The sequence below is a fragment of the Schistocerca cancellata genome, chromosome 4 (genome assembly GCF_023864275.1).
Source record: "Schistocerca cancellata isolate TAMUIC-IGC-003103 chromosome 4, iqSchCanc2.1, whole genome shotgun sequence".
In the NCBI taxonomy this organism is placed as follows: domain Eukaryota; kingdom Metazoa; phylum Arthropoda; class Insecta; order Orthoptera; family Acrididae; genus Schistocerca; species Schistocerca cancellata.
The window spans coordinates 653,869,979-653,895,296 of record NC_064629.1 but is presented as its reverse complement, the minus strand read 5'-3'; the positions used below and the strand labels follow the sequence as shown (position 1 = coordinate 653,895,296).

The 25,318-nt window shown below is 37.3% G+C and overlaps 1 protein-coding gene across 33 annotated transcripts in view; it reads left to right on the top strand.

Moving 5' to 3' along the window:
- Window positions 1-25,318, top strand: part of LOC126183349 (twitchin) — a 521,808-nt gene that overhangs the window by 318,470 nt on the left and 178,020 nt on the right. For all 33 annotated transcript variants that reach the window (XM_049925263.1, XM_049925234.1, XM_049925262.1 and 30 more), the window contains 8 exons: window positions 153-350; window positions 1,310-1,434; window positions 4,121-4,277; window positions 7,388-7,687; window positions 10,056-10,230; window positions 15,309-15,436; window positions 15,717-15,861; window positions 23,443-23,579. In XM_049925263.1, the coding sequence (XP_049781220.1) occupies window positions 153-350; window positions 1,310-1,434; window positions 4,121-4,277; window positions 7,388-7,687; window positions 10,056-10,230; window positions 15,309-15,436; window positions 15,717-15,861; window positions 23,443-23,579 (1,365 nt within the window). The remainder of the gene's footprint in view (window positions 1-152; window positions 351-1,309; window positions 1,435-4,120; window positions 4,278-7,387; window positions 7,688-10,055; window positions 10,231-15,308; window positions 15,437-15,716; window positions 15,862-23,442; window positions 23,580-25,318) is intronic.

Below are 25,318 nucleotides of genomic sequence, written 5' to 3'. Positions count from 1 at the left end.
TTATACTTTACTGATTTTCATTCTAATTTTCAGCCACATTTTCTTTCCATGTTTTACAATCAACTTACTCAGGTCTCTTTGTTGAAATGATAGCTGTATGATACAACCATTAAAAGTGTAAGTTATAAGTTATTATGAACTTTTTTTCACAGGTTACGTAATTGAAATGATGGACAAGTATGGAGGTGCTTTTGTCAAGTGTGCTGAGATACCTGGAAATGTTTGTGAGGGGACAGTTCCAAAATTAGAGGAAGGTAACCAGTATCAATTTAGAGTAAGGGCAGTTAATAAAGCAGGCCCAGGAGATCCCAGTGAGGAAACAAATCCACACACTGCCAAAGCAAGATTCTGTAAGTATATGTATTATAATAAAAACTCCTTACAGTAATTAAAAACAGTAACTAAAAACCTAGAAAATATGATATTTAGTAAATGTATGACATATATTTCTAGCTTCTGTAACAATGGATGTAGGTGCCTTCCACAATGTATACATATCTGTAGATAGGGTGAACAACACTACTGTATTTTCCAGGAGCTCCCATATTATAGCACTTGACCATCTGTTTCTCCTGAATTACTTCATCAGCAATCACTGTTATTAATATTAATCCCACAAAATAATATTTATAGTTCAAATTCCCTGATCAGAAAATCTTGCAACATTTTTGTCTAGTAGTCAATACTATTGTTGACATATAGTCTTTCTCTGTTCCTGCTTATATGGAAAAAAGACAAATTGGCAAGGGAATTGGAGAAGCAGAGAAAGATTGATGTAGACTATGGATCTAGAGGAGTTGTGAGAGCAGGAATGTTTACTTGTTCCTCAGTCAGTACTGGCAACCCACACATGTGCTCCTCTCTTACCAATCAGCAGCTAGGGTTTAAATAACGCACAGAAATAATAAGGACTCACAAAAGCAGATTATATAGAAGTTAGTGTTTAAACAAGCAAAGTATGCCAGTTTTTCTATATTTTTATATGTCCATTGTCACTCGTTCCAAGAAATTGTAATGTAGTTGTGCAGTCGAAATTTATTGTAACTAATTTCCCTTAAACCCCCCTTAAATCATGGCCAGTCATTGGTGATCTCTCTTGAAACAGTGATCTTTGTCAGTCATCTTAATTACAGAAATAAGTACATTCCTTTTTGTGGAAGCTTTTTCTATTTGCAATATGTAGCCAGTGACACTGTGTAACAGATGTCTTACATGAATGATATCTTTACAAAATCCTTTTTATATATTAAACAATTCAAATAGTTATTATTAAATAACAAAATAAAAATTAAAAATTGTTATTTTTCAGTGAAACCACGTATTGATCGCACCAATTTACAGAATATCACTTTGAAAGTTGGGTTGACTGTGAGTCTTGATATAAATATTATTGGTGAGCCACCACCAGAAGTCACTTGGTACTTCAAAGATAAGGTTAGTAATGAACTTACAGCATCAATAACTAGTTCTTGTATGTTGATAATTGATTGGTTCTGGTATACGGATGTAATATCTTCACACGAATTTTTCTGTTATTGCTTTAGCTTGAGACTCAGTAGCACTGTTTCTATGCTCATTTGCACCAGTTTAAAATTACAAACAGAGCATCCTGTATACCAAGTTAGGATAATCAAAAATAATTCAGATTTGTACATCATTTACACTTAACAAAAAAAAAAAAATCTAAATGTGATGGAAATTGGTAGATGTGATATACATGTACACACAAATGATTACAGCCCCAGGAAAAATGATTGATTTATTCAAGAGAAAGAGCTTCACAAATTGAGCAGTCAATAATGTGTTGGTCCACCTCTGGCCCTATGCAAGCAGTTATTTGGCTTGGTATTGATTGATAAAGAGTTATTGGATGTCCTCAGGGATATCATGACAAATTCTCTCCAATTAACATGTCAGATCATGAAAATCTTAAAGTGGTTGGAGGGGCCCGCACAAAATGTTTCAAACATTCTCAAGTTGGGAAAGATCTGACGACCTCGCTGGTTCAAGGTAGGGTTTAGCAAGCATGAAGACAAGCAGTAGAAACTCTGGTCATGTATGGGTGGGCATTTTCTTGCTGAAATGTAAGCCCAGGATGGCTTGCCATGACGGGCAACAAAACAGCGCGTAGAGTGTTCTCAACATACCACTGTGCTGTAAAGGTGGTGTGGATGAAAACCAAAAGGTGTCCTGCTATGAAAATAAATGGCACCCCAGACCATTACTCTTGGCTGTCAGGTCATATGGTGGCCGACAGTCAGGTTGGTATCACACAACTGTCTAGAGCATCTCCGCCAATGGCCTTGCTGCAGTGGTAACACCGGTTCCCGTCAGATCACCTAAGTTAAGTGCTGTCAGGGTGGGCTAGCCCTTGGATGGGTGACCATCCAGTCTGCCGAGTGCATATGGCAAGCGGGGTGCACTCAGCCCTTGTGAGGCAAACTGAGGAGCTACTTGATTGAGAAGTAGCATAGCAGCTCCGGTCTCATAAACTGACATACGGCAGGGAGAGTGGTGTGCTGACAACATGCCGCTCCATATCGGCATCCAGTGACCCGCTCCATATCGGCATCCAGTGACACCTGTGGGCTGAGGATGACGTGGCCGGTCAGTACTGATGGGGCCGCCAGGACCCGTGGACAGAGTTTATGTTTACGTTTACATCTAGAGCATCTCCAGACACATCTTCAGCCCAGAATCTTATTGACTGGAGTAGAATTGATTTCAAATTAAGCCCTGATGACCAGCAAAGACATGTCTGGAGATGCCCCAAACAGTGGTGGGGTACCAGCCTAACTTTTGCTCGACCATATGGCCCAACAACGAGGAGTGATGGTCTGGGGTGACATTACTTTTTATAGCAGGCTCCATCAGGTTGTAACCCATGTCAGCCCTACAGAACAATAATGAATGCAACACTGTCTTCCAATTTGTCACCTGGCATGTCTGTGCAAGGCTGCATATTTATGTTCCTGGTTTGATAAACACTGAGACACCCTATTGCACAGTGACCGACATGCTGAATCACTGAATGTTAATCCCGTAGAAGATGTCTGGGACTATATGGAGCTTTGGGTGAAACGTAGCAATCAACATCCCCACAATTTGGTGACTCAATGAGATCTAATCCTCAGTGAGTGGCTTTAGCCTCAAGAACTTGTGGACTATCTTCTTCACTGAATTGAGGTCATTAACTAGGCTAGAGACAGCATCACACAGAATTAACGTGAAGTATCCTAGGGTGATTAACTTCTGTCCACTGTGCTTATATATACAGTTGTATTAATTGGGAAGCAATTTCAGAGTCCCACACTGTTGACTTTAAACAAGACTTTCCGTATAAGAAACACAGCTCTACACACCTACCTGCTTCACTTTTATCTTGTATTTCTAATGACTTTTTAGACTATGGAAATGAAACTCATACCTTCTTTTGTTTAACATTATACTGCCCCCTGCTTGGGGGCATTCCCTTGCCATGGTGTAAGATGAGAATCTGGTAAAAAGAGAACCATTGGCAAACTTTATACACATGTTTGCCATATGGTCTCACCTGTGACACACTGCAGTTTGTAGATACATGTGGAACATTGCTGAGTGTTGGGGATTACATTAGTATAGAACCATTCTATTGAACTTTGGGTTCAGCATCCAGTTTTTCTGTTCTTTATTTACTGATGTACATTGTCTGGAAAACCTATATTCAGATCTGCTAAATAACCCAGAACTTATTTGCAATACATGTAATGGGAGCAATGGACATTTCCATGCAGTTTCCCTAAATGCCTATTCAGTATGATAAATAGTGAATAAAGATTGATATGAAACAGGAAACATTATGTATGATGTTGTTGTTGTTTTAGCATAATTTACACTTGCAAATCTAGCTTGAAAATATTTCATATCAGTGTCTTTAATGAGCCACTTGTGTGATGTAATGAAAATGGAATTTAGCTCACCATAAGATCTGAAGTTCATGTTGGTCATACAGCAATAGTTATATGTGTGTCACAATCTTGTGCATGGTCTATTCTAGAGATGAATGATGATTACAGTAGTGTTATTTGTATTTTTCCACTTATTACATAAATTTTTATTTTGTCTTATCTATGGCTTGCAGGAACTAAAGACTGAAGATCAAATTCGAATTGATAACATAGACTACAATACAAAATTCTTCATAATGAAAGCAATGAGAGCCCACACAGGAAAATATAAAATTGTAGCTAAAAATTCTGTGGGTGAAGATTCTGCTGAAATTGACATTACAGTATTAGGTAAGCCGTTATTGAATTAAATTTACACCTCAGTGGAGTTTATATCCACTGTCTAAGATGTAAATAGGTGAACAAATTATATTCAATTCCAAACACATTTAATTTTGGCAGTATGCATTAAGTGACATACATAACGTACAAGGATACTTATACACTATGTGATCAAAAGTATCCGGACACCCCAAAAAACATACGTTTTTCATATTATGTGCATTGTGCTGCCACTTACTGCCAGGTACTCCATATCAGCAACCTCAGTAGTCATTAGACATTGTGAGAGAGCAGAATGGGGTGCTCTGTGGAACTCACGGACTTCAAAAGTGGTCAGGTGATTGGGTGTCACTTGTGTCATATGCCTGTATGTGAGATTTCCACACTCCTAAACACCCCAAGGTCCACTGTTTCCGGTGTGATAGTGAAGTGTAAATGTGAATGGACGCATACAGCACAAAAGGGTACAGGCCGACCTCATCTGTTGACTGACAGAGACTGCTGACAGTTAAAGAGGGCTGTAATGTGTAATAGGCAGAGATCTATCCAGGCCATCACACAGGAATTATACACTGCATCAGCATCCACTGCAAGTACTATGACAGTTAGACAGGAGGTGAGGAAACTTGGATTTCATGTTCAAGCGGCTGCTCATAAGCCACACATCATGCCAGTAAATGCCAAATGATGCCTCACTTGGTGTAAGGAGTGTAAACATTGGAAGATAGAACAGTGGAAAAACATCGTGTGGAGTGACGAATCATGGTACACAATGTGCTGATCTGATGGCAGTGTGTAGTAATGGCGAATGCCCAGTGAACATCATCTGCCAGTGTGAGTAGTGCCAACAGTAAAATTCAGAGGCGGTGGTGTTATGGTGTGGTTGTGTTTTTCATGGAGGTGGCTTGCGCCCCTTGTTGTTTTGCATGGAACTATCACAGCACAGGCTTACATTGATGTTTTAAGCACCTTCTTGCTTCCCACTGTTGACGAGCAGTTTGGGGATGGGGATGGCATCTTTCAACGTGATTGAGCACCTGTTCATAATGCACGGCTTTTGGTGGAGTGGTTACATGACAATAACATCTCTGTAATGCACTGGCCTGCACAGAGTCCTCACCTGAATCCTATGGAACACCTTTGGGATGTTTTGGAATGCCGACTTCATGACAGGCCTCACTGACTAACATCGATACCTCTCCTCAGTGCAGCAATCCATGAAAAATGGGCTGCCATTCCCCAAGAAACCAGCACCTGATTGAACGTATGCCTGCAAGAGTGAAAGATGTCATCAAGGCTAAGGCTGGGCCAACACCGTATTGATTTCCAGAATTACCGATGGAGGGTGCCACGAACTTATAAGTCATTTTCACCCAGGTTTTCGGATACTTTTGATCACATAGTGTAGCAATTTATTGACAAATTGTGTATTAGATGGTAGTCTTCCCACAAGTTTATAGATACTTTTTGCTGGTATACATTTTCTGGAATGATCGTGGGCACATACCAGTCGACTGATGCATATACTGTAATACATGTAACACATCATGACCCTTGCCATTCAGTTACCCAAATGCCTAGCATATTTCAGCTTGCTTTGATAACCTGTTATTTTACAAGAAACTAAATAGTGAATATCATAGGCAGTATAAACACCATTTCCAAAAAATCAGCTCTTGAATTTTGAAAGTACATGTTGGCTACCTGGTAACCAGAGAGCAAATAAAAGTGGAGAATAAATGAAAAAAAGGCTGAGTTTAATGTAACTGATCTATCTTTAAGTGTGATATGTGCTCAGTGAAACAAAGTAATTTATATGGAACCATTGATTTAGAAATAAGCCTACTTTGGGTTATTCAAGAGTTGCCGTAGCTGATGTGGCAAGATGACCTCAAATTTGCTTCACAGTCATATGTTTCAGATTCCCTTTTTATTCATACTGAAAATAAGAATTTTCCTAAATAGTTGTTCACTTTTACACAAAAATTCATTTACTAAATTGCAATGTATATAGATAGTAAAGATTAAATGCTTAATGGTTAAAAATTTAATGTGATATGCCATGCCATATTAATCATATAATTTTAAATGTGTTTGCTCTTCAAACAACTGTTTAATGTGTTGTAGACTGTACATGGTATGAGTATCATATGCTGTGCAACATAATAACCAAAAATCTTCTTTGGGGGCCCATATATATCTGCCACATATTTACTGATTTGTGTGCCCTTGGTCACCTCTTTTCATTGTGGTCCTTATGTGTTTATCAAAGGTGGGTGGATATTTTTGTTGTTTAGCTCAAGAGAAGCAATGTTAAGAAGACAGTTTCTTCTGTTTATGGAGAGGATTTTTGTTATGCTATGTTTACTGGTTCCAATAAAAGACCATTACAAAATGATGTTAATGCTCTTTTGTAAACTTATGTTTTTATCTTTATCACTTGTAGTTTCATCTAATATCCAGCAAGTTTGCTTGTGAATTATGTTAAAACACCTCCAAGATGAAGTAAAGTTGGTGTATGTAAAACTTTTGCTCGTATCAATAAATTGTACATCATAATTCCACTCATATTGAAACAGAATAATAATAATATGCTCAAAGAAATTTAGAAAGGATTCAAAGCGAGATGATTGGGAGAGAAAATATGAGTAGGAAGCAATGTATAGCAATTGATGGTGGAGTGGTAACATCTAACAACTAAAGGAGGGTTTCTGAATCTTGCTTAGAAGATTGAATTACAGACACTTAAGTATTTCTTTTATCCAAAAACATGAGAAAATCCCATAACCAGAATTAGTGAAACCCACTTCAATGGAAAGTTTTGTAGAAGTCCTTGCTTGACACATCAGATATTTATTTTCTGATTTTATTTCTTAATAACTTGCAAGTAAATCCTTGCATACTCATATGCTAAGTGACATATATTTTTTCCCTTTAAACACTGTTTATTGTCAACTAGTTAATACTAAATCTTGTATAGCAAAAGGAAGAAAAGGTTATACTAACAAAAAAGGAAAATCTTTAGTTTGGGTATATTGCACTACATTTAGACAAGAACTGTGTTTACTTGTACCTGATTTTTCTTCTTGAATCTTATGAGCCAAAACAAATATTTTCAGGAAAACCAACGAAACCAAAGGGTCCATTAGATGTATCCGACGTCACAAAGAATGGTTGCAAGTTGAAATGGCAGAAACCAGATGATGATGGCGGAAGTCCTATAGAGTATTATGAAATAGAGAAGCTGGATCCATTGACTGGGCAATGGATCCCTTGTGGGCGCTCAACGGAACCTGAGGCTAATATTACTGGATTGCAGGAAGGAAAGCCTTACAAATTCCGAGTGAAGGCTGTGAACAAGGAAGGTGAATCAGAAGAACTGGAGACTGAGAAACCAATCATCGCCAAAAATCCATTTGGTTAGTATGCATCATTCACTCTATTGAATGTGCTATGTTCATTGTCATTGATTTCAGCTTTTAATTAGTCAGCATATTTTATTTTATGGGGAATGTGTTGAGTATAAATAACAAAAGAAAAGAAAAAAAAAACATATCATCTGTCTTGCTTGTGAAGTTGAGCTACTAGAAGTCATAAACTCATTTTAAAAAATGGTCATTTGGCAGGTGATGATGAGATTCCTGATCACGTGATAAAAATAGCAACAAACTTTGTACTCACACCCCTATTAAACATATGCAATTCTTCATTGTCAGAGATCATTCTCCCAGATCTAAAAATTATAAAGTGATACCTCTTTATAAGAAGGGAGATGTCAAGGAAATTTCAACGTATAGACCTGTGGCACTATTATCTGGCTTTTCAAAAATTATTGAACAACTCTTTTCAGCTTGGCTAACTAAATTTTCAGTAAAAGTAGTATATCAACATGGCTTCAGAGCACAGCATTCCACTGAAACTGCTACTTTTAATCTTCTCAATCACATCTTAAATGCATTTGACAAACACTCAAAAATCTCATGTATTTTCTTAGATTTGACACAGGCTTTTGTTGTTATAGATCATTCAGTTCTCTTTAACAGACTTGACCATTATGGTGTGTGAGGTGTGCCAAATGAATGGCTGAAATCTTTCTTAAGTAATCAATGTCATATAACAGAGGTCAAACACAAGCATGATAGCACTACACAGAATGACTTTTCAGAGTCATCCTTACTTTCACATGGTGTAGTGCAGGGACCTATCTTAGCAACTTTTTCTTTTCTAATGCACATAAAAGACCTGACCTCACATGTAAAGAATGTGGAAGTAATACTCTTTGCAGCCTGCTTATTGAAGCAAAAAGTAGAGAATATTGTACCACTTATGCATCACAGGTGAAGTTACCCAGTGGCTCTTTACAAACAGGCCCATCTTAAGCCCCACCAGAAAGTGTTACTTTACACTTTCAGACCCAGCACAATAAAAATGCAGGAAAGCCAGTAATTCATGTAAACAACCATGAACTTCAAAATATCATTGTGACAAAGGCTTTTGCATGGAAGAAAATCTAAAATGGAACTCTCATATATCATCTTTAAACTCACAACTCTGTAAGTTAATGTATTTAATCAGATTACTATCAAGAAATGCAGCTCATTAAACAGTAAAAACTGTAAACTGTATTTTTCTCAGATGCACATGCTGGTAAGGCTCCTCATGCCTTACCAACATTCAGGAGGCAAAAGGGAATAACCAGAATAATAAAAAGCAAACAATAAAAGTTGGTGTAAACATTTTTTTTAATGTGATTAAGATGGAGAATGTCTTTTTCCCAAACACTGCTTTTAATGAGCAACACACTAGGTCAAAGAAAAATATTCATCTAAACTTTTCCAGCACAACACTGTGTCAAAAGAGTGCTTATCAGTCAGGTGAAGCATTCTACAATAAGCTGCCAGAAATTATTAAGAGCACTGATCAAGTAAATGCATTCATAGAAGTTGTCACATATTTTTTATTAAAGAATTGTTTTCACAATGTGCTGATTATATAGGTAACAAACTAGAGTAGTTGTCTAATGTTACTGCACTATAAAATTTTATAAAACATTTGTCATACATTTTATGTATAAAATATTTTATCACATAAGTAAATATATGCCTTTTCAATTTTTACCTTCTACTATTTTGTCTCTTTGGAAAGTAACAAAACCTTTTTTATATTTTGTACATAGATATACCCAGTACCATATGTGCAACAGTATACATGTACAGAAAACTTCATTACTTAATTTTTTATTTGCATATTGATTTGTTTTTAAGGGAGAATATTTTAACATATGCAGTCAGTTCAGTAATAAAATGTACCACCTCATGTAAAACCAAGTTGTACTAATGTCAGTTGTACATAACAAGATACTGGAATGAATGGACTACAAGACGTTTAGAAAGAGTAGAGCTGAAATTCAAGTGGGCATTGTAATTAAAGTTTCAGTGCTTTCTTATAAATCATTACAGTGAAATTACAGTATTCCTCCTTCAAAAAGAACATAACTGGCACTTTTACATTCTGTTGAAGACTGAAACTGTGTTCCGTTCTGCTCACTTCGATCCCACTGAGATGTTGAATCCTTGACAAACAGAGAGAAAAAATTGCTTCATCATATATGTTTTACTGAATTCATAGATGGAGATCAAATCAAGTACTTGATGAAAAATATCCTTTCTCTTAGAATAGTGTATTTTTTTCTTGAAGTACTGAAATAATACCTTTGTTTGTCAAATACATATGTGATAATTGAGTAAATTAAACTGTGTTAAAACATTATTTTACTATTACCTTCAGATGAACCAAGCAAGCCTGGACGACCTGAACCAAGAAATTGGGATAAGGACTTTGTTGATTTGGAATGGTCCAAACCAAAGAGTGACGGTGGAGCTCCAATAGAAAAATATATTGTTCAAATGCGTGACAAGGAAGGACGAAACTGGGTTGACGCGTTAACAGTTCCTGGAGACAGGTAAACTCCTGTTCTTCTGCTCTGTATTTTATTGTACTTACTATCAGGTTCTTTATGACACAATACTGAGATAGTAATATATTAATTTCCACAAATTCCAAAGTAAGTATAGCTGACCATGGGTTAAGTGAGGAAATGTGAATGGTATTAATGTTCTATTTATTTAGTCATTCATATGTAGCTGTTTTGTTCATGGGTTCATCATTATACATATGTTTACAGAAGAAGTGCATAAGACAAAATGGTGATTCTGTTATGATGTTGAAGAATTTCAGGAATGATGGAGGAGGGTAAATGTATCAACCTGATGTAGGGGATACTGCTCCAGAAATGATGGAGTCGAAAGTTATAAATGAAAATCGCTCTGATACCTCCGACAGTGGAATACATGTACTGGTACTATTGTTGTTAAGATTGTAGGGTGTACAACTTTTGGAGGTAATAATATGGACCGAAACAATGAAAAAACATCTAATAAACATTGGCTCTAAAATGCATACCTGAAGAGCTATGAGCAATTGTTGACTTTCAGTACTGTGAAACACATCTCTTCTAGTGCAAGCCCTTTGCTTTCAATAATTTTGGAGGGTGTAGTTTAGGCCAAAACAAAAAAATAATGTCCACTAAATATGGGTTCTCAAATGCATACCTTAAGAGCTATGAGCACATGTTCATCTTCGCAGCTTTGAAACACATCTATTCTACTGAACAAATGCCAATAGCTCTTCAAAGTATGCATCTTAGAGTCCATGTTTAGTGGACATTCTTTTCTTGTTTTGTTTCATACCACCTCCTCCAAAAATACAGGAACCAAAGAGCTTGCAGTAGAAGAGATGTTTTTCTCAAATTCCTAGATGAGCTAATGTGTATAGCTCTTAAGGCAAGCATTTTAGAGCCCATGTTTGCTTGACATTTTTTCGTACTTTTGCCCATACACTAAATATGTGCTTTACGATCATAGCAACACCAACAGTACCAGTACACATATTCCTCTGTCAGAGGTATCATAATGATTTTTGCTTATAACTTTTGAGTTGGTCATTTCCAGAACAGGGTCCCTTACCTCTCATTGATACATTTACCCTTCTTCATTATCCCTGAAGGTTTGTAACGTCATCATGGAATCACGTTGGTCATAGATAAAAATGGTAGTTTGACTCATAACTTTAACCTAGCAATTACTATATCTGCTTGCTACATAATGCTAAATATTTTTCTTCATAGAACTATAATTTGTCCATTGTATCACTTGGAACTGTCAAAATGCACTACTCCTGAAAGAACAATTTCATGAAAAGAATAGATTGCTTCTCACCATATAGAGGAGATGTTGAGTTACAGATAGGCACAATGAAAAGACTGCTGTACATTTAAGCTTTTGGCCAAAAATCCTTCGTCCAAAGTAGAAAATACACACACACACACACACACACACACACACACACACACACACACACACATTCATACAAGCATGACTCATACACATGTGACCACTGTCTCCAGTCAGGGGAGTGCCAAGAAAACAGTTGCTGTAAATACACCACTGGCCGTTAATAGTGCAACACCAGGAAGGAAAGCAAATAACAAATTTTTACTTATCGTACCATATACTTGGAAGAATACTTGTTTAAATTTGTAAATGATTTTGTGGTGTACATGCTGCAAAATTTAATACACAGTTCTGCCACCTCTGTCATCAGCAGTAGCTGTAACCTGCCTAGGCATCAAGTCAAACTGAGCCTAGACAATTGAAATGGGGATGTCATGCCATGCTGCTTCTACTCTTTGCCAAAGTTCATCAGTTGTAGTAGCACTGATTGATGGCAGCCAGCTACCCATGGATGAGAGATCTAGAGAACATGTTAGCCAGGGCAACAGTTGAACATCCTCTGCATGGATGTAGGTCAGGACAGTATGCATGCATATCTAGGACTTGCCTGAAAAGATGACATGGTGCCATTCTTGTGTTCAGTTTTGTGTTTGGGCACATCACTATAGTCATACCTCTCTCTGCTGCCACATCGTGAGGAGCTGCAAGAGTGGTTGCTGTGCTGACAGGCTGTGGTGCTCCAGACATCATCACATAGTCTGTGGGGATACTTGTCATGTAGCAAATGAACCCATTACTTTACTTAAGGTGCATGACATTGCACGACCTAACGGACAATCTGTCTGTCACCTCAGATGCTACTGCTGCAGGGCTTGGTGAGATCCTGTTCTGCATTGATGTGAGCAGAAATATCATGGAACACAAACTGCTATCTCTATAGACCATGATCATACTGCTGTCATTAACCTGAAGATTGGTTTGAATACCACAGTTCTTTACTAGGCATGGTCACATTGAAAGAGGTATACTTTTGCCTGCCCATGCCCTTTTAAATAACTGATTCAGCCAGTTACAGGGGAACCTACAGTTTAATGTGGTCTTGGAACCATGTTGAAACTTTGTATTTTTCAGTTTAACAATTCATTAGCAGAGGTAAACAAAGCAACAATTGACCTTTGGCTTGTAGTCTGGTACTTCTTTTTACCCACTAAGCCACCAAGCCATATCAGATTACCATGATTTTTTTATTTATTTGACCTGCAGTGATTTACAACTTTGTAATGCTATTAGCTCATAGATTATAGTACGTACTGAATGCTGAAAGTAATTGAATGTTTAGAAAATCATTAAAAAAAATGAAGCAGTGTGCGATGCAAAAGTGTGTCTGCATTATATTATAAAGCTATGTCATTAGATAATAAACACAGAAACAAACACAGGGTACACTCATGAGTGAATTTGTATGTCCGAATGCAGCTAGAAGGGAATCCTGAATATTCAGATGCTGAATTTTAACTTTTATATCATTAACAGCAGTGCACTGAAGACTCAAAAGTAGAGTTCACCTGCCACATAGAAAAGTCTCAGCTAATAAATTCTTTTTGACAAATTAATCAGATATGTAGGGGGGGGGGGGGGGGTTGTATGGGGGAAGAAACCAAACTGCGAGGTCATCGGTCTCATCGGATTAGGGAAGGATGGGGAAGGAAGCCGACCATGCCCTTTCAAAGGAACCATCGCGGCATTTGCCTGGAGCGATTTAGGGAAATCATGGAAAACCTAAATCAGTATGGCCGGATGTGGGATTGAACCGTCATCCTCCCGAATGCGAGTCCAGTGTGCTAACCACTGTGCCACCTCGCTCGGTTAATATGTAGGTGACAGGTATATTATACCATAGGAAGTAGGCATAGATATGAGGGAATACTGCCTTTTTTTTTTTTTTTTTTTTTTTTTTTTTTTTTTTTTTTTTTTTTTTTTTTTTTTTTTTTTTTGGAACAGGGCATTATTACAAATGATTCATCAGATTTTGAAATTACATGCTTTATAAAAAAAGAGATAAATGAGTTATAATGGTAAATGAAAATCACATAACTTGCAGTCAAAACAGTATGCATGTTCCATGTGCATTTTGTTGGCATTAAGTTTATCACAGGTAAATTAAATATGACTACTTCATAGATTAGTGGCTGCCTTAGTCTAGTGGGTGGAGCACTAGACTCTGGCCCTGGATGTCCCACAAACAGTCTGGGTAGGGTGGGGATTTTTCCTTCTTGTGCTTCCTCCAGGATGCTCCAAATCACTCAGTCTGCTGTCAAGATCACTATGGAAGAACTTTTTCAGGGGTGTAAGGTGTCCGGGGTGAGGGGCCTGCCACTCCTCCATCTGCTTGTCCAATGGTGAATAGAAAGGATGCACTCTATCTGCAGTCAGGTTGACAGTCTGGTTACGGACTTGTGCCACAGACTTTATCTTACACCACATATGTGTGTTAAATTATGAGGACAGAGTATATTCCACATTTGTGATCTGTTGACTAGAAATTGGGAAATTTTCAGTTATTATAATGTATCATTTGCTTTTTACACAGGGTGATTAAGCTGCCCTTACTGACATGGTTTTATGCAACCTGCAATTTTATATCTATCCTGGAAACATTTGACCCTCTGGTATGCTTAGAAAACACAACAGATGTCTCGATATTTACCTCCTCACCATAGTAGAAAGTCTTAATGGTATAATATTATTAAAAAATGAAAATCATAAGTATCTAGAGAATGAGACACTAAAATGCTGCCGAACACTAAGGTGATACCGTGACAGCATTAAAACTAATACATGGTATAGCCTGCATCACGTGTGCTGTACTGAAGTGTAGCATAGTTGATAAGGGCAGATCAAGCATTGCAGAGAGGTCTTGCATGTGAGGGTCAACATTTGAATCTGGGGCAAGGGTTCCATTTATTTTTTTGTTTATTCAGTTTTAATGCACATAACGTACAGGAAATATCCTCTTTTTATGCAAATTGTTTGTGAATAAAAGTATCTGTGGCCAGGGGCTTATTTGTCAGCAGCCAGACAAATATGGATTGTTTTCTTGTTTGAATGTGGCAAATGGTTTCCTGTGCTTTGGTATTAACACATCATACCATTGCAAAAATTTCTGAATGCTGCAACATTCAAATCATTGATAATACTTTTCATTGATCGCTTGGCTAATGCCTAACCACATGTGCCATGCTACACTGCTGGGAACATTATTGTATTACAAATAGGTTGGAGAACATACTCCATCAGCTCAATGCTTGAACATTATTTACTTCACTGTTACATCGTTTTAAGCATTAATTACACTCTTTGCTACACCTGGCCACTAGGCATGACATTAACATAGTTAAATGATTCACAGGATTTATGTTTTGCAAACAGACTGTACCAACTGTCAGATGTGTTCAGAATCATTTGCAAGATGATCTTACTGGACATTAGTACCATACAGTATGGCGACTTCACTCGTGTATTGTGTTCATGAGCTAAGTTTGGTAGGAACAGCTGAATGACCCTATCTAACGATAATAATAAAATGAAGTCTCTTAAAACATAATGTATCATTTGTGGCTTCCAAAGTACTAATAGTGGAGGAAAATGCTAGACCAAAATTTCACCTAATGCACCACAGTAAAACAAGTAAATTAAAGCTCAATTTATTGATGTGTAATTCTGATTTTGTCTTCTGTTATTTATGAAGGACTGCTGGACGTGTCACTGATGTCGTTGAAGGACATGAATATGAGTTCCGAGTTGTTGCAGTCAACAAGGCTGGTCCAAGTGAACCCAGTGATGTCTCAAAATCAGTTGTAGCAAAGCCCCGCTTCCGTAAGTATAATTTTGTTGATAACAGCTTATAAATTATGAAATTTCTTTCATGGCACTAGTCTTACCAAATGTTTGCATAACACAGTGTATGAGAACATAGACTCTTTACAGTATGACAGATCATATAATGTATGTATGTACGTTTCTAAATTTCTCTGATTATATAAATTGCTAAATTGTAATTTTCAATGTGACATGGGAAATATTGCTGAAGTCACAAAGAAATCAGAATACTATTTTTTCAATGTATTCAAAAAGATTTTCTGTTCTCAATTTTCAGTGGCACCATATATTGATCGTAAAAACTTGCAAAAGAAAGTGCTACGTAGTGGCCAGTTGTTACGAATTGAAGCTGATGTCAAGGGTGAACCACCTCCAAAGATTACGTGGACTCTCAAGGAAACAGTACTGAAGTCCCATGACAGGTAAATGTGCAAGAAACTGAATTAATGTGAAGGAAGTTTCTTATAGCCTGCAGTTAACTTGAAGTTATGTCTTCTTGTGCAAAGACATTTAAGAGACTTAATTATCAGTAAATTTATGAAAATATTTTATAACTGAAGTTGAATTTTAGATTTTAATATAGACTTACTTTAATGACATAGTCAATTTTCCAGACCACACTCACGATATTTAAAACTATTAATATGAAATTATGAATGTTGCAATTTATATGCGTGGAGTGTGATAGGTATTGAAACTTGATAACTGTGTACTGTGAAAGGATGGAATGAGTTTTATTAGAAATATGACGAACTCTAAAGTGCAGAAGGAGAATGAAAGGAATTGACAAAGGAGAGAAGATAATGTTCTGTTTTATGTCATCTTAGCTTCATTATAATGACTTGTTATTGACTTTTCCTAAGTCAATAAAGTGCATTTGAATGAAGCCAGAAGATAAAGATCATCCCAGCTGGGATACATGAAAAGCAGATGTCTCAGAATTAGTTTTCCATTACATGTTAAGACAAAGCTACTGACTGTGATCATAATAAGAAAGCACAAGATAGGGATGATAGATGGAGAAATATGGAACACAAAATGTGCAAATGATGTCTGTAGAAAGAAATACAATCTCCTTATATATCCTGCAAAAATATTTAGAGAAAAAATGATACTTTAAAGAGGGAGACTTCACATATGAACTGTGACATCTACATCTCCCCCAGCTACTGTGCAGTGCATGGTGAAGGCTACTTCACACCAATATTAGTAATTCCTTGTTGTTTTCCATTCAGATACTGAGTAAGGAAGGTGACTGTGTATATTCCCCTGGATGTGTCTTAATTTCTCATGTCTTATTCTCATGATCCATACACAAAATATATGATGGTGGCTTCACAATAGTTGCTTTGTCTCATTCAAAGACATGTTGTCTGAACTTATCCAACAGTGTTTCACAAGAATTATGTTGGCTTTCCTCTAAGGATTACTATTTAAGCTCACTGAGCATTTTTTTGTATTTTCATAAAGGCCACACCATTCTGTTATTATCCTAAAACCATGTCTGTGGATTCAGTTGATGGCTATTATCATGTGTACTTGATAAGGACTTCAGATACTGGAATAAGACTCCAAAATCATTCATATCAATATCTCAAATAAATTTCGTTTACAGATCCACTGCACTTTTCCAGAACCTATCCAAAAAATCTAAGTCTTCCATTTGCCTTCCATAACACTTATTTTTCATGATCGTCCTGTATCATATTGATTCGTAGTGTTACCCCTAAATACTTTTACAATGTGGTGTACTGAAGAAGCTCGGCATGGAACTAGTAATCAGATACAATGGGGTTCTTTCTCTTTGTTGTAAGCATTATCTTTCATTTATCCATATTAAAGAGTGGAGAGGTATGTATAAGTCTAATCTTATTCCTTGTGGTCATCCAATGATGATACTTTCCTGTAGACAACAGCATCATCATCAGCCATCAATTTTATAGTGCAGCTCAGAATATCTGACAAATCATTTGCGTATATTGAGAACATCAGAGGTCCTATTACACTTCTTTGGGACACACCTTATGTTACTTTAGTTTCTGTTGAACCTTCGCCATCCTGTAATATACATCAAGCCACTTATATCTCTTCAAAGATACTTCATATGGTCACTAGACACAAATATAACCAGATTGAATAACATACTATAGTGCATTATCTATTGTTGCTATTGCAGCTTAAGATTGCAGCTATTAGTCTCTCTGTAGGAGAGGAAACACCTATGAATTTTCATTATACATTAGTCTGTGGTAAAAATTGGACCCTTTTACTGACATCCTACTTCATATGATATGATTGCTGAAAGTTTCAAAGAAAACTTTACTTTAATTTCAAACGTGTACCTGACTCATAACCTTATAGTTGGTGGTGACTTTAATTTACCCCCAATATGTTGACAAAAATACATGTTTAAATCCAGAGGTACACATAAATGTCATCTGAAATTGTGCTAAATGCGTTCTCTGAAATTGTTTGAGCAGTTAGTTCATGAGCCCACGTGAACGATAAATGATCCTGAAAACACACTTGACCTCTGAACAACAAATAATCCTGAGCTAATAACGAGATCAAAACGAATACAGGCATTAGTGAACACAGGGTTGTCATGGAGAGATTGAACATTGTAACCCCCAAAATCCTCAAAAAATAAATGAAATACATACCTTTTCAAAAAAGCAGATGAAAATTCACTTGTTGCCTTCCTGAGAGACAATCCCCTCTCCTTCGAAATTAACAATGTAAGTGTAGGCCAGATGTGCTTGAATTTAAAGAAATTGTACTGTCAGCAATTGAGAGATTTATACCGAATGAATGAACAAATGATGGAACTGATCCCCTTTAGTACACAAAATGAGTTAGAACACTGTTGCATAAACAATGAAAAAAGCATGCCAAATTTAAATGAACACAAAATCTACAAGAATGGTGAACTTTTACAGACGCTTTAAATTTAGTGCACACTTCAGTGTGAGATGCTTATACTAGTTTCCACAATGAAACTTTGTCTCAAAACCTGGTAGAAAATCCAAAGGGATTGTGGTCTTATGTAAAGTGTGGTAATGGCAAGACACAGTTGATGTCTTCTTTGTGCATTAGCAATGGAAATAATATTGACGACATTGCTGCAAAAGCAGAGTTACCAAATACATCCTACCAAAATGTCTTCACCAAAGAAGTTGAAGTAAATATTCCAGAATTCAGAGCAAGAACAGCTGCCAACATGAGTAACTTAGAAGTAGATATCCTCAGAGTAGCAAAGGAATGTAAATCACTTAATACAAACAAGTCTTCTGATCCAGACCTTGACCAGTGAGGTTCCCTTCAGAATATACTAATGCAATAGCTCCATACTTAACAACCATATACAACTACTCGCTCGACGAAAGATCCGTACCCAAAGACTGGAAAGTTGCACAGCTCACATCAATATTCAAGAAAGGTAGTAGGAGTAATCCACTAAATTACAGGTCCATATCATTAATGTCAATATGCAGCAGGATTTTGGAACATGTATTGTGCTTGAATGTTAAGAATGACCTCAAAGACAATGGTCTATTGATATACAGTCAGCACTGATTTACAGAACATCGTTCTTGTGAAACACAACTATCTCTTTACTCACATGAGGTGTTGAGTGCTGTTGACAAGAGATTTCAAATTGATTCCGTATTTTTAGATTTCTAGAAGGCTTTTGACACTACCACACAAGTGGCTTGTAGTGAAATTGCATGCTTATGGAATATCATCTCAGTTATGTGACTGGATTCATGATTTCATCTGTATCATGCAAAAATTGGCAATAGATGTTAAATAATGAAAAGTGTGAGGTCATTCACATGAGTGCTAAAAGGAATCCATTAAAATTCGGTTACACAATAAGTCAGTAAGAGGTAAAGGTTGTAAATTCAACTAAATGCCTAGGAATTACAATTACAAACAACTTAAATTGGAAAGATGATATAGAAAATGTTGTGGGGCAAGGCAAACCAAAGACTGAGTTTTTATTGGCAGAATATTTGGAAAATGTAACAGATTTACAAAGAGACTGCCTGTACTATGTTTGTTTGTCCTCTTTTGGAATACTGCCACATGGTCTGGGATCCTTACCAGATAGGATTAACAGAGTACACCGAGAAAGCTAAAGAAGAGAATCATGTTTCATATTATCGTGAAATAGGGGAGAGAGTGTCACTGACATGATGCAGGATTTGGGGTGGACATCATTAAAACAAAGGCATTTTATGTTGGTGCAAAATCTTCTCATGAAATATTTTTTGACGCTGACCTACATAGAGAGAAAGGATCATCATAATAAAATAAGTAAAATCAGAGCTTGCACCCAAAGATATAGGTGTTTGTTGTTTTCATGTGCTATTCGAAATTGGAATAATAGAGAATTACTGTGAAGGTGTTTCGATGAACACTCTGCTGGGCACTTAAGTGTGATTTGCTGAGTATCCATGTAGATGTAGATGTAGATGTAGAACTGATCTCAGAGAAACACTATATTTGGACTATACACTGAGGTGACAAAAGTAATGGGTTGCCTCCTAAATCATGACGGATCTCCTCTTTCTGGCATAGTGCAGCAACTCGACATGGCAGGGACTCAACAAGTCGTTGGTAGACCCCTTCAGAAATATTGAGCTGTGCTGCCTCTATAGCCATCCATAATTGCGAAAGTGTTGCTGGTGCAGGATTTGGTGCATGAACTGACCTCTCAATTATGTCCAATAAATGTTCAATGGGATGTTCTTCAAACCAATCATGAACAAATATGACCTGATGATTTGATGAATTGTCATCCATAAAAATTCCATTGTTGTTTAGGAATATGAAGTCCATGAATGGCTGCAAATGGTCTCCAGGTAGCTGAACATAACCATTTCCAGTCCATTCCAAGTAAAGACAGCCCATACCATTATGGAGGCACCACCAGCTTTGACAGTGCATTGTTGACAACATGGGTCCATGGCTTCATGGGGTCAGCACCACACTCAAACCCTACCATAAACTCTTACCAACTGAAATTGGGACTCAGCCCATACCATTATGGAGGCACCACCAGCTTGCACAGTGCATTGTTGACAATGTGGGTCCACGGCTTCATGGGGTCAGCACCACACTCAAACCCTACCATAAACTCTTACGAACTGAATTTGGGACTCATCTGACCAGACCATGGTTTTCCAGTTGTCTAGTGTCCAATTATATGGTCACAAGCCTAGGAGGGGCAGTGCAGGCGATACCATGCTGTTAGAAAAGGCACTCACATCAGTCATCTGCTGCCATAGCCCATTAACTCGAAATTTCACCACACTGTCCTACGTCTACATCTACTTGATTACTCTGTAATTCACATTTAAGTGCTTGGCATAGGGTTCATCGAACCACAATCATACTATCTCTCTACCATTCCACTCCCGGACAGCACGCGGGAAAAACGAACAGCTAAACTGTAGTAACACTGTTAACGTTTACGTCGCTCTTCACTTTGCGTAGACCGGGACTGTGTCCTAGGCATGCCCGATGTTAACTGACTGGGCACGGCCCGTGCTGCTGGAGTTGTTGTTGTTGTTGTTATGCCGGTAGAGGTCGCGTCTGAATTCTCCCCACAATATTATCTATGTGGTCTTTCCAACTGAAGGTGTTCGTAATTTTAACACCCAGGTGCTTAGTTGAATTGACAGCCTTGAGAATTGCAGTATTTATCGAGTAATCAAATTCCAACGGATTTCTTTTGGAGCTCATGTGGATCACCTCACACTTTTCGTTATTTAGCATCAACTGCCACCTGCCACACCATACAGCAATCTTTTCTAAATCGCTTTGCAACTGATACTGGTCTTCGGATGACCTTACTAGACAGTAAATTACAGCATCATGTGCGAACAACATAAGAGAACTGCTCAGATTGTCACCCAGGTCATTTATATAGATCAGGAACAGCAGAGGTCCCAGGACGCTTCCCTGGGGAACACCTGATATCACTTCAGTTTTACTCGATGGTTTGCCGTCTATTACTATGAACTGCGACCTTCCTGACAGGAAATCACGAATCCAGTCGCACAACTGAGATGATACCCCATAGGCCCACAGCTTGATTAGAAGTCGCTTGTGAGGAACGGTGTCAAAAGCTTTCTGGAAATCTAGAAATATGGAATCAACTTGAGATCCCCTGTTGATAGCGGCCATTACTTCATGCGAATAAAGAGCTAGCTGCATTGCACAAGAACGATGTTTTCTGAAACCATGCTGATTACGTATCAATAGATCGTTCCCTTCGAGGTGATTCATAATGTTTGAATACAGTATATGCTCCAAAACCCTAATGCAAACCAACGTCAATGATATAGGTCTGTAGGCGACCTGCGCAATTTTCCAATCTGTAGGTACAGATCTATCGGTGAGCGAGCGGTTGTATATGATTGCTAAGTAGGGAGCTATTGTATCAGCGTAATCTGAAAGGAACCTAATCGGTATACAATCTGGACCTGAAGACTTGCACGTATCAAGCGATTTGAGTTGCTTTGCAACCCCTAAGGTATCTACTTCTAAGAAACTCATGCTAGCAGCTGATCGTGTTTCAAATTCTGGAATATTTCATTCATCTTCCCTGGTGAAGGAATTTCGGAAAACTGTGTTCAATAATGGATATCTTCAACCTATGTCCCACATTGATTTATGCAGTTATTTCACACAGTGTTGTTTGTCTGTTACCATTGACAACTGTACAGAAACACAGATGCTCTCAGTCATTAAGTGAAGGCCATTGGCCTCTGTGTTGTCTGTGGTGGAAGGTAATGCCTGGAATTAGGCATTGTAAGTATGTTCTTGACACTGTAGATCTCAGAATATAGAATTCTCTAACGATTTCCGAAATAGAATGTCCCATGGGCCTAGCTCCAGCTACCATCCCGCATTCACAGTTCATTAATTCCCTTCATGTGGACATAATCACATCAGAAACATGATTCACCTGAGTACAAATGACAACTCCACCAATGCACTGCCCCTTTATGCCTTGTGTACATGATACTACCACAATCTGTATACGTGCATATCGCTCTCCCATGACATTGCCACCTCAGTGTGTAACAGTAAGATAAAGAAGAGATGTATGGACTTTTGTAAACAGCTGTTGGGGAGGTAGTGGTCCAAGAGAACATAAAATATTGAGTAATAAAAAGTTGTTGGAAAAATTGAAATGGCATTAAATGGAGACACAGAGTGTTATGTCTACTTTCAGGGAACTGGGAAACACAAGGGTTACTCTTCTTCTTCTTCTTCTTCTTCTTCTTCTAGGCTTATAATGGACTCAAAGCTTCCATGACAATCTCACATGTTGCCTCCAAATGGTTCTATCTTTGCTACCTGCTGACAGCTATTTACACCCATCCTGTTGCTTATTATTTTAGTTTCATTTACCAAAGTACTGGTGGGTCTCCTCTTAGTCTCTTACCAAATGACTTCTCCATGACTATTCTTTAAAGCACCTGATCCTCTTTCATTCTCATCACATGGTCTACCTATTGAAGTTGAAGGGTATTTAGAACTTAAAAATAAATCTTCAGGAAAAAAATGCCCTAATAATAAGTACAGATTATACAGAAACTGTAAATTTTAATTGGGTGGACAGAATTTGGCTGTTTGTGTCCACACTTCAACACATGACCTGTTACCCAGGGGAAAATAAGCATTAAATGCTTGCTCTTGCTACATGTACTTGGAGGTACTATCCAACCTAAAAACATATGACTTGTAACGGGTGTAATTATTAATCGGCAAATGATGTAAATGCTGATATAATGTTGTTCAGTAGACCATCCTCAGTCAACAGTAGAATTATCTGCACTCCTATTCATTACAACCTGTATGTAATTTCACTCTTATAATTAGAAGCTTGCTCAGAAAGTGAGAATTGCCAGAGAAATTAATTGGTGGCATTTTTGCTATTTTAGTTTTGATTTTAGTTTATTTTAAACAATGTTTTGTTTTAACAGACTGAAAATTGAAAATGAAGATTACAAAACAACATTCATCCTCCAGAAAGTAAAGAGAGCAGATACTGGAGTTTACACTGTAACAGCAAAGAATGATTCTGGAGTGGATTCTGTTGATGTTGAAATTTCTGTACTGAGTAAGTATTACACAACATATGCACATTTAAAACATATAGAGTTCTTTTCCAGATGTATAAATTCTGGTTAATGAAGCTTTTCAATAGAGGTAAGAAAGTCATCACTAATAAAGAGCACATATCAGCACATAGTCAATGACAAAGATAACCACCAATGAAAGCAAGAATGGAGATTTTCTCAGCAAATTTCACTGTTGACATCTTCTCATTTTATCAGTCAAGAAAAAGTGCCATCTTGAAGTAGTAGGTGAAAAATTTTCCTGTTATCATCTTCAAGTAAAACAGGAAATTTTATTTGAAATGTCCTCAGGATAATATAGTTACTCAGCTGATAACCCAAGAGGATTTTGTTAGCTGTAGATACAGTTTCAACTTTTTGAAACTAAAGGCTTTATGTACATAAATGAAGGAAATATACAGCTAGTTCAAATATGCAAGAAGGTGTAGGAGAGGCTGGTTCAGTCCTCAGGTCTGAAGATCAATGTACAAGATACTGAAGGCAACAGAAAATAGCTATAAAGATTTAAATTTCAAAATTGTTTTTTCCTCTTAAAGACAGTAATATAATCAGTGGCTGATATATGCATTTTATCAGATGTCTTAGAAAATATTGAAATATTGAAATTTCATTTTTGCAGTGTCTGGGTGGAGTCAATCCAAATAAATACTACTGATTACTTGTTTTAGGTGATGCCCACTATCAGCGGAAAACATTGGTTTGTTTGTTGTTACAAACAAAAGTGTTTTTATAGTGGAATATTATGTGCCTATTTGGTAGAGTGATCCAAAATTAGGCTTGGTTTAACAATATGTTCTCTAGCACTTATACTTGCAGACATTTGTTTACTGTTTCATGTTTGCCTGACTTGCTTCATTTTACAGGCCTACCCATGCCATACTGTTTGTTTGCTACCAACATGCAGCAGTGCTGCTTGGTCACTGCTGGAGAATCTGCTATTCTCCATGTTAATGTTGTCCTGTTAATACATACTGTTAAACTAAATATCACACAAGACTAATTTGGGACTGCTCTATCAAATGGCACAAAAATTCCACTTAAAAAACATTTTGTTTGTAACAAGAAACAAAGAGAGTTTTTCTGTTAACACTGAGCATGAAATAAAACACTGATTGAGCGGTATTTGTTTGGACTGACTCCATCTACACTCTGCAAAGTTGGAATTGCAAACATTTGCTGAAACAGCACAGGAAATGCTCCTGATGACTCTTATGACACACAATTCATATTAATCAAGTAATGAATCTTGTGATACTTAGACTGTCCATGTTCTTCTCAATTGTCCAATGTCTCATTCACATTCTTACTCAAATCTTTGTCAGTATTGCCCTCCTTCTCTGGGAAGAGAGAGCACTGATCTCATCTGCTGATAACAACTTAGTGTAGAGTATTATTTGTCACCATCCAGATATGTGGCAATCTTGTAGAGATGATGCCCTAATGACTTGCATCAGTTGCAAGTTGCTGCACTGTTGACTTGCATCAGTGGCCAGTTGCTGCACCATTTACAGTGCACTGTAGAGCGATGCAGCATCATTCTTTTGATGTGCAGACGGTATCCTGAGCTTCTAAAAGAATCATTAGAGTCACTTTTTCTCCCCTTGCAGGAGTTCTCTCCTCAGGTTCAATACAACCAAAATTTTAAATAAAGCATATATCATGAGAGAAAACAACACTGACCCTGCTATAATGATATAGTTTTGTTGGTGTTGACATTGAT